This window comes from Manis pentadactyla, chromosome X (genome assembly GCF_030020395.1).
Source record: "Manis pentadactyla isolate mManPen7 chromosome X, mManPen7.hap1, whole genome shotgun sequence".
Classification (NCBI taxonomy): Eukaryota; Metazoa; Chordata; class Mammalia; order Pholidota; family Manidae; genus Manis; species Manis pentadactyla.
The window spans coordinates 92317747-92333126 of NC_080038.1; the positions used below are offsets into that span (position 1 = coordinate 92317747).

General features: G+C 33.9%; 1 protein-coding gene across 6 annotated transcripts in view; it reads left to right on the top strand.

Annotated features, from left to right (window-relative positions):
• DIAPH2 (diaphanous related formin 2) overlaps positions 1 to 15380 on the top strand; it is a 953825-nt gene that overhangs the window by 86580 nt on the left and 851865 nt on the right. For all 6 annotated transcript variants that reach the window (XM_036919628.2, XM_057495928.1, XM_036919627.2 and 3 more), the window contains one exon: positions 12106 to 12210. In XM_036919628.2, the coding sequence (XP_036775523.2) occupies positions 12106 to 12210 (105 nt within the window). The remainder of the gene's footprint in view (positions 1 to 12105; positions 12211 to 15380) is intronic.

Consider the following 15380-nt stretch of genomic DNA (forward strand, 5'->3'; position numbering starts at 1 on the left):
TTTCCTTTGCATTCACAATTTGGCTGTTTCTTAAAAGGGCCTGCCTAGCTTTCAGCCTATCGGAGGCATTCACAATTTGGCTGTTTCGTACAAGAGGCCTGCCTAGCTTTCAGCCTATCTGAGCTTTCAACGTGTCTTTCTCACTAAGCTGAATCATTTCTAGCTTTAATTGTAAATGAGAGACGTGTGACTATTCCTGTCATTTGAACAATTAAGAGGCCATTGTAAGGGTATTACTTGGCCTAATTTCAATTTTGTGTCTCAGGGAATAGGGAGGCCTAACAGGAGGGAGAGAGATGGGGGAATGGCTGGTTATTCGTGTAGTCAGAATACACATTTATTGATAAATTCACTTCTTACATGGGTACAGTTTGTGGCACCCCAGAGCAATGAAAATAGTACCGTCAAAGATTACTTGCAACAGATAATGGTAACAAATATAATATTAATGAAAAAGTTTCCACTGTTGTAAGAATTCCCAAAATGTGACAGACACGAAGTGATCAAATACTGTTGGAAAAATAACACTCATAGACTTGCTTGATGCAGGGTTTCTACATACCTTTAATTTATTAAAAGAAAAAAAAAAGCATTACCTGTGAACTACAATAAAGCAAAGCACAAATAAAATAACATGTGCCTGTATTCAGCGTCCTAAGTTTCATAGCCTTTGAGCTTACTGAGTGTAACTGAACTGGTTTTCTTATGTTGAATATAGTGCTTAAGGACTATTAACTGTTTAGTAGTGACAACTTATTTTTATCCAAACTGAATTAATGCCATTAGAACAAGGAGGGAAATGTGTCTGGACATGTGCATTTCCTTTTGAATATTACTGCTTTTTTGTATGCGACTGCTGTTTTTTTAGAGAGTTGGAGGAGAGGGGATTTCTATATTTAGCTTAAAAATATAAACATATAGAGACTCCTTAGAAATTCACATTGGAATTTGATTTCTGTTAGCTAACACAAGGCTCTCTTGCATGGAGGTCCAGCTTATACTGGTGACCCTGGATTCATATGCATAAATGAGAAAGGACTGTGTGCTAATACAGGTAATTAAATAGTTTTCTTGGGTACCAAAGATGAAGGTAGTGATGATTTATGATTAATTGCTAGGCACACTTCATTTTCAACCTTATTTATTAGAGGCAGTGTTTAATGTATGATTCCACATGCAAATCTCATTTTACACTTGGTTCTATTCAGCAATTTATATCAGTATATTTTGCATTTTTGGCATAACTTAATGATAGTATAGTTATATGGAATAAATACAGAATTACCCCATATTCTATCTGTTAGAATTCTCATAAATAATCCTAAAGCTTTTAGTTTTTGTTCTCTCACTTTTGCCTTTCATCAAGTTAGAGAGAATATTTGATTTCGGCCCCTGGAATTATACTTTAACCCATGTGTACTTGTTTTTCCCTGACTGCTCTGGTGGGTTTCTTTCTCACCCATCACCAGTCTTTTAGGAGCTGGTTAGCTTGGATGAGAACCTTTGAGTGCTCTCAGCATAAGTACTTTAAATAAATGCTTAAGATATTGCAGAATAAATTAATAGTAAACTAGGTCTTAAAATCTATAATAAAATATGAAAATAGTTTTCAGAAAAGACTAGATCCTTAGAAAATGTCCAGATAGCATAATTTCCTTTGGTTACATTTATAGTCCCAATACCCTTACTCCATATCATTAGACTCAGAGAACACTTAGAATCATTTCTAGACCGTGTATTTTCTTACACAGCCTCCTAAGAAAAGCTTATAAAGGTGGGACAAAACTTACCCAGTAAACAGTTCTAAAGGTAATGGAATCTGGATCATTTTTTTTTTTTTGAGAGGGCATCTCTCATATTTATTGATCAAATGGTTGTTAACAACAATAAAATTCTGTATAGGGGGGTCAATACTCAATGCACAATCATTAATCCACCCCAAGCCTAATTCTCGTCAGTCTCCAATCTTCTGAAGCATAACGAACAAGTTCTTACATGGTGAACAAATTCTTGCATAGTGAGTAAGTTCTTACATGGTGAACAGTACAAGGGCAGTCATCACAGAAACTTTTGGTTTTGATCACGCATTATGAACTATAAACAATCAGGTCAAATATGAATATTTGTTTGATTTTTATACTTGATTTATATGTGAATCCCACATTTCTCCCTTATTACTATTATTATTATTATTTTTTTTAATAAAATGCTGAAGTGGTAGGTAGATGCATGATAAAGGTAGAAAACATAGTTTAGTGCTGTAAGAGAGCAAATGTAGATGATCAGGTGTGTGCCTGTAGACTAAGTGTTAATCCAAGCTAGACAAGGGCAATAAAACATCCACGGATGCAGAAGCTTTCTCTCAAAATGGGGGGGTGAGGTTCTAAGCCTCACCTCTGTTGATCCCCAATTTCTCACCTGATGGTCCCCCTGCAACTGTGCCTGTCTTAGGTTGTTCCTCCCTTGAGGAATCTTCCCCGTCTCTGGCTAACCAGTCATCTTCTGGGGCCATACAGGGAAATGTAAAGTTGGTAAGTGAGAGAGAAGCAATATTGTTTGAAAAGGTTAGCTTTTTGCTTCTTTGCATATTTATGCCCTGTGGCTTTTATGCCCAGTATTTGTCTTGAGGTATCTTTTTCACTTGGAAGAATTATGATACTCGGTAAATTCGATTTGAGGCACAAATTCTATTTAAGGGTTGTAATTAGGAAGGAAGAAGAAAAGCTATAGGAGTAGCAGACAGAAGAAAACATGGGAAGATTGATTATTTCTTTGACATATCTTCTTGTAGAGTAACTTAAGCATGTATAGGTTTTAAACTACTAATTAAATTGCGTACACACATTAACATAATAGGAATACAGTTACATAACCAAAGCAGACCTATAATTACCAGCTATCTCCAGTGAAACCAAGAAAACCAGTTAGGCACCCTAGGCATTTGTGAAAACTTATCTATGATATGGTGGATATTGTCCAACTGAACTTGAACAGTCTGAGAGAAATCAGACAAATTAAAACAACCCATTCTTGGGGACTGTTCACATCCTACATGTTCTTTTGGAATCTGGATCATTTTTAAATTTCCATATGTAATTCTCACCAAAGGTTCACAACTGAGGGAGTAGTGGGATAAGAGTCCCAGGAAGAGGAACTTAAGGAACTAGGTTTGCAAATTTACTGATTGTGACTAGTGAATTTCACAGTTCACTGCCTCTGTTCTTGGTTTGTACATAGAAATATTTTCTGAAATATGTTTTCTGTTTGAAAGCTTCTAATAGTACTTATTGCCATAAATGCATTTCCACAGTCATTTACATATTGATATGTGCAATGTGCCAGGTCCAGTGCTACCTGGTGGAGGTACAAAGTTGAGTACCTCCCTTGCCCCCTGGAGCTTACGGTTTAGTCAGGGAGACAAGCTAGTAAACGAATGATTTCCATGGTAGTGGACAGCTGTAAATAGGCTGCTCTGGGTGCTTCACTCAGGGGAAGGGCTCAGGGAGGTAACAGAGAAGACATGAATATACTCCAGAACCCAACATCACTTCCGATTTTCAGTCTTTATTTTTTGGCATTAAATAGCATTCTTAAAGTTTGAATAACTTAGTTCAAGGCCCAATGCCTTCTATATGCTAGGTGCTGTTCTAAGCTGTGAAGAGAGAGAGCAGAGAATAAATCAAGAAAAATCCCTACTGTCAAGGAGTTTATGTTCTGAAAAGGGTTATATAGCAGAACATAAGATATAATTGTGAAAAAGTTAAAGCAAAGACAAATTTCAGTGTCACATAGAAGCTTAGTTGACAGCTCTCTATTGAATGTCAGCTACTTTGTTAGGTGCAGGGGAACATAAAGATGACAAAGATACCATTCCTGTTTCTAGGTAATTTTGTGTGGCTGGCAAAGTAAGAATAGTTTTTATATTTTTAAATGGTTGAAAAAAAATCAAAACACTGGTTAGGGCATGTGAAAACTATATGAAATTCAGTTTTCATAAATAAAATTGTGTTGAGTGTAGCCACAGCCATCTGTTTATACATTGTCAGTGGCTTCTTGTGTGGTACAATTGCAAAGCTGAACAATTGTGACAAAGACCCATGTTTTCGTAAGACCGAAGACATGGTCGGGCCCTTTACAGAAGAAGTTTCTTAACCTCTGAACTAGTGTTGTTATCTCGAACCTTTCTGATTTCCTATTTTGTTAGAGAAAAATATATTGGTTTGAACAAGTAACCACAATGTATTTTATTTAATATTATATACTTATATGTATGTACTAATACTGTGTATATTATGAAATGCATAGGAAAGAATGAGAAAAACGTGAAATGAACAAGATTTTAAAATGATTTAAAATGAATTTATTTTACTTATTAATAGTACAAAAGCCTTTGCTGTCATGATTAATAATATTTTACTGGAGAACAATGTCAGTGTGTCGTTATTTTTTATGTCTTATTTAAAAGAAGACGGTAATTAGAAGGTTTAGTTCCAAGTTCATTTTATTTTGATATTTGGTTTAATGTCTGTTATAGTTGAAACATAAATCTGACAAAGATAAATGGGTCCAAGTGGAACAAGAACATTGTTAGCAACACTCATTACTTCATGGTATTAACTTCTTCTCGGTACAATCCATGAATCAAGCACAGGTTTCCTGCTGAACCATGGCTAGTAAATTTTCACCTTCCTTCTTGACAGTTGTTCTTGCAACTACTCTGGAGGGCTGCATTTTGATATTTTTTAATAAATGTGTTCAAAAATGGGCTTTAAAAAATGGGCTTCAACAGATACCATTAGGGACATGGGCTTTTGCATTTTTCCTTCCACATCCTTAATATGTGGAATACCTCATCCCTGTGTTTGTCTACTCATGTCCACTGTAGACATTGTATCTAATGCCGAGAAGAAGGAAGGAGGTGAGTCATGCCAGGGTGAAGGAGAATGCCCTGGAAGTTGGGTCAGCAGATGTTTGTCTTTTTCACTGAAGTTCATTTGGAAAGCAGTTACCATCTTACTAATTGTTAAACTGTTAAGAGATTACATCTGTTTTTTTGGTGAATGAAAATTGTCTAAGTCATGCTAACTTTCAGCAGTTTTAAAATGTTTTGTCTCAAGATAACCAGAGATATCTCTGTAAGGTGCAACATTGTTTTATGCTCACTTCCTTTCTCATTTGGAAGTTTTGTAAATACTTTCCATCTTTGAAATACCTTGCTTTTATTTAAAACAGAACTACGTTCTTGACTCTGTGTAGCTCTTTGTGTACTTTGGTTCCAATTTCTTTCTTGCCATGGCTTGAATTTTACTTATAGAGTAACTTACTCAGGAATCCTTCCCACCTAGTGTTTTATTTAAACATCTTTTCATTAAGTAAGTCATTGATGTTGGTAATTTGTTTTCTCTGTTAGATTGTTCCATTAGTGGCTCAAAGAAAAGCAGTTTCTAAATTTCGTTATTGAAACAATCTAGCAAATAATAAAAGCTGTGTTGTTTAAGAAAAAAAGCTGTATTTTCATTCAACTCTATGATAAACCTCCCACAGAGTAATTTTTCTGATACTTGTTCTAGCAAATTTTCAGCAATGATTTCTATGTGTCTTCTGACAGTATTTGCTGACCAAGGAGTGTGTTTTAGTTTATTGCCATGTTGTTTTACATGTAGTATTTCAACTGCTTTTACCAAGTATTTTCCCAGTGCCACAGCACTTCTGGTCTTTTGCTGTTAAAGATGTGCATAAGTCGCTTCTAAACACATGACATAATGCTCACAAAATTTCACTAAGGTACTGGATTGAGTGTCACATGATTCTAATTATTGCTGAGAAAATTGAAAAAGCTTTTGTCATGCTCTGAATGCTTGGACTTGGAATGGTCTACTGATCTGAGGTGACTTTTTACTATTAGTAGCTAATGTTTTAAGGTACAGTAATGCACATAAAGTGAGAGTCACTGCTGATATTTGGTACACATCCATATTTCAAATAGTTAACCTTAATAATTTTTAATCTTGTGGGATCAGCTTCTTAGCCTTAGATTTTCATTATTTTTGCTATGTGATATGATGGATGAAAGGCTCAGACTTATGAGTAGGGGATATATTGGTCGGACATTTTCTTGTTCCCTTGTGTTTGCATTTTTTGTATTATCCTGTCATCCTCAATCTGTTGTCTTTGCAGTAATCTTTAAAAGCCATCTTCCATTTTGTTGGGATATTTTTTGAAGATTGATTTAGTTAAAAACTAGATAAAATAACCAGTAAATCCATTTAACCAGGCACATGTAAACTGCAGTATGTTGTACCACACTGACTGAAAAAATATGCATTGGGAATATTGTACTCTTCTCCCAAGACATCTCATGTACAATTTGGATGTAGGGGTCCTGTGAAGGCTCCAGTGTTGTTCTCATGTTAACTATTGAAGTTTATTTTCTTATATTTTTTGAATAAAAAATATATATGTTTCACAAACTGCCGTGGATCCTTTATGCAATCCCTGGACTTTGGAAACCACTGGTTTGAATGCTGAGCTCAGGATTTAAGAATTATGGAAAAGTGAAAATAATATTTGTTTTCTAATATCTAAATGTATGTTCTGAATTTACCCTATTGATGGTAAAGAGGTATATGTAATTATTCAAAGTTATATCCCTCTAATAGGACCTGAAAGCAGAAATAAATGAAGAGTTTTTGTGCCATCATACTCAGTAACATTTTTTTAATATCATGTTTTTTTTCTGCTCTTGGCTCTATACTATTTGTAGTGATAATTTATTTGGACTTTTTTTCCTTTAACTGTTTCCCATGTGAGCTTCTATGTGTTTTGTGGCTACAGTCCATATAGGGAAGGTTAACTGGATCTTTTGAAAACATGAGATAGTTATTTAACGCCAGGTAGAATTGGCCAATTATTTAATTATGTAGAAAATCTTTGACGTTTTATTGGAATTTTAGAAAGAAATATTCTATCATTTTCAGTTGACAGAAGCTGGAAGAATTATGAAACATATCTTTTGAGAAGAATAAATTAAACTAATTCTGTAAAAATCGGTTCATTTATAACCCTAAAACAAGCAAACATCACTGTAATAATGCTCGGGCACAGTTTTAGTTACTAGAGTATCATTGGTTCATTCTCCTCAGGGGTACAGGCCCCCTAAACATAGAAGTTAAAGACTACTTGAATGATTACTACTGAGAAGCAGAAGGAAAAGGGCAAGCATTTGATGGTGAAGTCCAGCTCAGATTTTAGAACAGAAAGTGGAAAATCCAGTCTTAAATTGGGATCAAGACAGACACAGAAACAGAAACAACTTACAGAAAATACATAGACTTGTATAGCAAATTTATAGAAAGAGGGGAAAAGTATTCTCTCTTATAGGGAAAGAAAAGATGTAAAATGTAAAAGGTTGACATTTATGTCTCATAAAGCAAAGTAGGAAAACTGGAAGAGTTAGGAAAAGAGAAAACCTTAGAAGATGAGAAAATTAAAAAATTATATTGTCACCTCTTTAAATATTTATGGGGGGAGAGAGGGAGAAGGAGAAAGAGAATGAAATGAATGAATGAAAGAGAATACAAGTGAATGAATAGGCAGCTGGTTCAACTTTTAACCTCATTTGATTCTATTCTTATATGGCATCTAAGTAAAAACTTTAAGAATACAATGTTTATTTACTGAAGAAGTGAAAGAATTTGCTGTAATGGGAAAATTGCATCATGGCATAAGTGGAAGGAGAAAAAGTGGCTTAGTGTTTACAAATATGGGTTTAAAATATTATAAATGGTCAATTATTTAGACTTCAAGCAACAATTTTTAAAACTACAAAATACCACAATCTTCTTATATATTGTAGAAGTACTAACTAAATGTTAAATATACTAAAAGCTTGCTTTTGTGTTTTCAATACTATAAAACCTGAAGTGTGTTTAGAAGTAGTTTCATATTCAATTACATTGTTTAGAATTAATATTGAATTATGAATATTGCTCTATTATGAATATTGCTCTATTTAGTTTTATGATTGCATTATAAAACTGGAGTTAATGATTTGGAAGTATTAGCTCCCTAATTATTAGTATGCTGCTTATTTCTATAAGAATAAAATGGTCTCTTCTGTTGATATGACTGGTACCTATTCCCAATCAACCTATACAGCATATATAAAAAGTGTTCATAGCTGTAAAGTAAATTAAAATATTTAGTGAATAGGTCCTAAGTATCACATTGGTTCAGAAAATAATTATTAAATATTAGTGCATTCCATGAATTATGCTCTTTGCTGGGACTACAGATAAAAAAGACCCAATTTCTGCTCTCAGTTAGTTTATAGTTTAGGAGAGAGAGATTTATCAGATAGTTGAAATAAGTGCGGCAAAATAGGAATTAATATGAAAATAGAATGAATATAGTCATTTCTAACTGAGGTATTTGTGGGAAATCAGAAGAGTTCGTGCAAGTATAAAGACATGGATTTGGGTGGGATGAGGTGTGGGATGTGGTTAATAGAGGGAGAGGATGGTGAAGATGACAACATCTAGGCAGAGAGAACAGCATCATGAGCACAGTGATGGAAGTGTGTTGTGGCATAGAGTATGGAGGGAGCTGCACACACCTTGAATTATTAAAACACAAGGGATAAGGTGGAAAGTGGTTTAAAAAGATGAGATGGGGTGATAATAGCATTAATAACTAGCATTCTTTTGAAGGCTAGTTGATATGCACCAGGCTTGATGTGCATGCTTACACTTAATCTTGACAACATTCTTCTGAGGTGTATAATTTCATATTCCCCTTAGTAGACTGCCTACTTCCATGGTTCTACTTTGATGGCATGATCTTAGCAGTGTATGCCATTAAAATTGAATGGAGGTACATTGTAATGCAGAAATGTCACTGGAAGGAGAGCAAACTCTCTACCTAGAGATTGCCGTAGGAGGTACTACCACATTCTTAAACCTGGCTGTGAAGTGCACAAATGCAGGCACTCAATTTTGTCAGTGTTCAGGAATTGATTCTACTTGGCAGATGCAGATTCATGCTGACCACATTTGCAGGAGCCTATAATTTAACCAGAATGTCTTGAGGCAGCAGAGACATAGCCTAGCATATGTGAGCAGTACTTAAGGGTTTTGATGGAAACAAACAGAAGATGAGTCAGCAGAATGATGTGCTTGCCAATAAGGTCATAAAATTGGAGGCTGAATTAATAGAAGCATAGTATTTCAAGATGAAGAAGGTGGAAGTCCTTTCCTTCCTTGCATTTATCAAACCACAGACTGCCTGAGAGAGAGAGAGATGGATAATAACCTATGTGTCACATGAAATAAGTTGAAGCTGGGAGGTAAACTTTATAGTCTGGAGGAGAGAATGCTGCCTTCAAATAACATTTACATGGTTCTTGAGTTTATTCCCTCTGTCCAATTTACCATCTCTCTTAGTTGAAACTCTTATCATTTATTTCCACAGCCCAAATTATTCAATGTAAGATAATCCACTCTAGCTAGTTTAAATTGATGTATGTTATTAAGACATACTAGGTAGCTCTTAAACCAGAAGGGTTGCAGAACCAAACTCCAGATAACGTTATAGGAATCAGACTGAAATACAGTTTGATTTAGGAGCTCTCATCACACCCAGAACCATCTGGACAAAATTGTTGTGCTGCAATCAATTCCTTAACCATGTCATCTCTGTTGTCACCCACACTGCAAAATGGATGGCTTACTCATGACATGCTTCCTTACATAATTCACTTCTGAATCTACACCTGTTATAAATGCATTTCACTGGTGGAAATGAAGCTACTACACGCTTGTACTCTTGTTATAAGGGAGTCCAACAAATGTAGTTTTTATGGATTCTTCTTTGGTTAGGTGGAATTGACACTGTGAGTTTGTATTAAAATGTAGATGACGTGTTCAAATGTTGTTGGGCAGCCAAACATGACAGAAGACCACTGTGACCTCCTAGCTAGCCTTATGCTTTATTATTTTTCTCATCCTTCAAGTCTCAAGTCCTGATGAAGACTTCTCTGACCTTTCCATCTGCCTTCTGTGTTCCCAAAGCATTATACACATGTCTCCTTTATAGTTATTTATTTGCATATCTTTTCCCTACTAAACCGTGAATTATTTAACAAAGATAGCATTTACTAACTATCAGGCATTTTTCTAAATAATAATAACTTCATAAATAATAACTCATTTTATTTGTGGGTACGAGTAGCCATTCAATTTGCATTTCCCTAGCCAGCCTTTATCAGTGTGTTTTTAGTATATTTCAAGAGTTGGACAACCATCACAACAGTCAATTTTAAAAGAGTTTTGTTACTCGAAAAGAATTACCATGCCTATGAACAGTCACACACACACCCATTCTTCCTCCCTCCCCTGCTCCTGGCAAACACTACTCCACTTTCTATCTCTGTAGCTATGCCTACTCTGGACATTTATTATAAATGGAATCATACAACATATGGTCTTTGTGACTGGCTTCTTTCACTTAGCATAGTGTGATTTTAAGGTTCATTCATGTAGAAGATCAGTACTTCATTCTTCTTTATGTCTGAGTAATATACCATTATGTGGACATACCACCTGTTTATCCATTTATTATTTGATGGACATTTGGGTTGTTTCTACTCTTTGATGCTGCTGCTCTGAACATTCATGTACAAGTTTTTGTGTGGATGTGTTTTCATTTATTTTGGGTATAAACTGGGCCATATGGTAACTCTATATTAACTTTTTGAGGAATTGCTAGACTGTTTTCCAAAGTGGCCAAATCATTTCACATTCTCACCAGCAATATGTAAGGATTGCAGTTTCTCTGTATCCTCACCAACATTAGCTATTATAATGTTTTTTATCCTAGCCATCCTAGTGGGAGTGAAGTGGGATCTCATTGTAATTTTGACTGCATTTCCTTAATGAATAATGATGTTGAACATCATGTGCTTATTGGTCATTGTATATCTTCTTTAGAGAAATGTCTATTCACATCATTTGCCCATTGTAATTGTATTATTTGTCTTTTTATTGTTGATTTGTAACAGTTCTTTATATATTCTGGATTCAAGTCCTTTATCAGATGTATGGTTTGTAAACATTTTCACCCATTCTGTAGGTTGTCTTTTTTTTGGTGTTGCTTTTTGAAGCATAGTCATTCCAACTTGGTTTGTGACTCTCTCAAGAGTGTCTTAATATACTGCAAGGGTTAAGTGAGTTTAAAATTGAAGAAAAATAATTTGTGTAGTGAAAGTGTTAATATGCTTGTGTATTACAAAATAAACATTCCCAATCAAAATTTAGCTTATTGAACCACTAAACAATATGTTCTTATAACCGAATATTTTTCCCTCCAAGGAGTGGTTTTTGTTACCCCAACACAACTAAATATATTTCTGATTATTTTTTGTTTTTACAAATCCAGCAACTTCTCATTAATTTTTCTTCAGTGACGTATTATATATTTCCTATTAATTTACAAATCATAATTACTCTTCTAGAAAACAGTGATCCTAAGGGAGCATATACCAAAAAGTAAAGTGCTTGTTTTTGCTATCGGTGTAAATAAATAACTTTGTTAAGCCTGCATGATATATATCTATGCTATAAACTGCCTATTTATTTTGTGCAATGGTTTAAAAATATTTTTTCCTTCTCCTCATTAGTTCACTAGGTAGAGATATGAACCATGAATATATGGTACAATTTACACAAGATTATGGTTTCTAGAGTGAAAAACAATAGTGAAGGATCCACAAAAATGATTAGTATTGTAACTTTCATAATACGAGTTTGTTATATGAAAGTTTTGGATTTTGAGGAGAAGACACAAACATAGCCCAGTCATATGCTTTAACAAAGTTTATGTTAAAGCTACATGTATGGTGTCTGCTTGCATTGAATTAGCAATATTTTTAATATGTGGTTTAGCTTTTTTTCATTTTATGTGATGCTACATAAGCTGCTTCATAATCGTTATGAATGTAAACAGCATGACTTACTATTTTAAGACAGAGAATATTAATATCTAGTAATCACTTATGAAACTCTAAAGCAGAAATTTAGTAATGCTCACAATAAATGTTCTTTTTAACAGGAGGACATGAACCTTAATGAAGAACGAAAAGCTCCTTTACGAAACAAAGATTTTACCACCAAGCGTGAGATGGTTGTCCAGTATATTTCTGCTACTGCCAAATCTGTGAGTAGTGAGATTTTCCTGGCTCCTGACATACTGAGCTTAGCATTATCTGTTTAAAAACAAACAAATCTCAGATCTGGAAGTTCTTGCCTCAGTGTATTCACATAGGGTATTCAGACAAAAACTTATACATGTATTTTTATACATTTAGTATATATTTCAAAACTGAACATAATTAGAAAGACTTCCACTATTATAAAAAAACAGACTAAGGATAGAAGGCTCTGAGTTAATTCAGCAAGTTTTGGGGCAGTGGTTTTGTATACTTACTAAAACTAACAGCAGTTTGCAGGTATTGTACTTAATACAAGTTTGTTATATGAAAATTTTGGATTTTGAGAAGACACAAACATAGCCCAGTCATATGCTTTAACAAAGTTTATGTTAAAGCTACATGTGTGGTGTCTGCTTGCATTGAATTAGCAATATTTTAATTATGTGGTTTAGCTTTTTTTTCATTTTATGTGATGCTACATAAGCTGCTTCATAATTATTATTGTACAGCTTAATTTAATATAAAGGAGGGTGCTTAATAGGAACTTCAATCAAATCAGTTTGTGTGAATCTCAAAAGACTTGAAAGTAGGGTTTTTTGAGAAGATTTGTTTCAGCAGGAAAAACTTGGTGTTTTAATGGAATATGTTGCTTCATTCACTTCCTAAGATGTTTCCAGAAATAGTTTTCGAGTTTGATTTCTTTTTGTAAGAAAGAAATGTATTTTTGAAATGGTGAAATGTACCTTTTAAATTTCTGTAAAGAAAAAGCTTTTCCCATCTAGATTTTATAAAATTGCTATGTCTATATGTATTTTATATATTTATGTGTATGTACATATACACAAATATAATATGTATATATATACACACACAGTTTTGTGTGTGGTACTGTGTGTGTAAATATATATTATATGCATGCACACATATATTCACATGTAAAACATACATATTTTAAATTTAAAAAGTTGACCAGTGAAGAAAATAATTCTTTGTTGGAAAAATATGTTCTAAAATTATTTGGCTCTCCTATTAATGCTATTTGAGTACAGTAATTGCAGTGGCAATTACTGATGCATTTTGCCCTGAATTCTACAATTGTATTGATTCGGTATTATACTTTAAGCAAGCTAAATCTAAATGCTGGACTATTAAAGTGTAACGCATTGCAGCTCTGCCAGAGCAGAGCAACAGCATGTTTTTTAATTTGCTTCTGGTATCCAAGGGCAGAAATATGTTTCAAGTGATAAGTGAAATTTGCCATGAGCGTCGTTTTCAATAGAATTAGGTGATGCATAGGGCTTTAACTCTGAAATTCTGATGAATCTCTTCTCATATTTGCACTCAAGTTATTGTTCACAGTAAAGTGCTTTAGGAAATGCAGGGTATGCACTCGGTGTTATTTTTCAAATACCTGAAGGCAAATACACTAGTAAATCTATGTAACTAAATCTGAGTGCAAAGTACAGATAATAATATGAATAATCGTGTGGGGTTTTTAATGACAAGAGTTTGTTAGTGTTTCTGGCTCAATTGTTGGTTTTGTTTTTGTAAGTGGGATTGAGTATAATGAAGTTTATATGCAGCTTTTATTCCTTAACGTTTGGGTCGTTACTCTGTCTCTGTAAAACTTGTTTTCATTTGTTCTCGTATTGTTTCTTCTTCAACTGACCAACGAAATGCACATTTTAAGTTATATAATCATTTTTTCAGATTAAAATGCTAACATTTGGGTAAATATTGGCTGAACTCTTAAATTACTTTATTTGAAAGGTAGAAAATGAATGTTTCTTCAAAGACATGAAAGTCTATGTTTAAGGTGTTAGCCACAAAATCAGTACTGTAACTATTTAGAATATGACCCTTATTTGTTTCATTCAGTGTAAATATGAGCATCTGACATGTGCACAGCACTTTCATTAGCGTTTCAAGATTATACATTTTATTTGCTAATATTTTTCATGGACCAAATATTATGATGGCAGAAAGCCTGTTAATAAGCATGTTTAAAGCTTTCTCACCTTGGGAAGACATTAATTAGTACCATTTTTCTGTTGTTAAAATAAAGAGAACTGCTTATATAATTTCCTTTGGAAGGTGAGGGATGCCAGTGACAAACAATCCTCTCATCTTTTGACTTCTTCATGATCATGACAATAAAATCTGCATAAATTATAATGTAAAGTATGGCTGTTTGCCATGCATAACCAAGATTTCCATCCTGCTGTCTTTCATTAGGCTTTATTTAGGTTTGTTTTGCATCTCTTCCACTTTTTTACCCTTGCTTTTTCATTATATTCATACACTGATTAAAAACGTTTCTTCATTTAATGTAGGTAAGATTGTAATCCCTCCTTTATGAAAATGCTTTTTTGTAAGTAGACAAAACTTGCATCTTGAAATAAAAACAAAGTTAAGGGCTAGAGTCCCTGTGGAAAAATGTTTTATAGTCACATGTACAATATGTGAGAATTATAGTTAAATTTAAACATAAATTGTACATTTTCCCCTTTAACACCTGCATTAGTCATTTTGTATGGAATTGAAAAACAAATCAAATAGGAGCTCAATAAGAAATGTCCGTCTTTCTCTTGGGTTCCTGGGTAAGGACAGTAAAGCAGGATGGAACTCATACACAGGTAAGTGCTCAAAACCTTTTTCTTAAGCAAATGAAGCGTTTTTATATAATTAACTTTGCTAAAATAAAACATGGAATGAGAATATAAAGGAAATTAAAAGATATAATTAAAACTATTTCAAAACAGTTTTAAATTCCTCTTAAATTCCATAATAGAGAATGTTAAGTTGTGTGAATGTTAAAGGAATAAGCCTGAGTAACTCTCATTAGGGATGAATGAACTTTAAGGGAGTTGAGAAGTACCTCTTTGCAGTTGGACTCGTTTTGCTCACCTTAACAACTGTGGTTTTGGACCTGATCTGTAGTAGTTGGTACGCGTAGGTAATTTGGCCACAAATAATCTGGAAGAGCCTGTATTTTCAAAATACCAAGATATGTTTTCAAATAACCAAGCTTTGTTAATATTGCAAGTGTTGCCATACCAGTTCATAATCCTTAAAGAGGCACAATGCATCAGTGATTTAGAGGTGATCGTACATGTTATATCTTAGCCCATACAGACATTTATGAGGAAAAATTAGTCACTGAAATCCTAGCTTT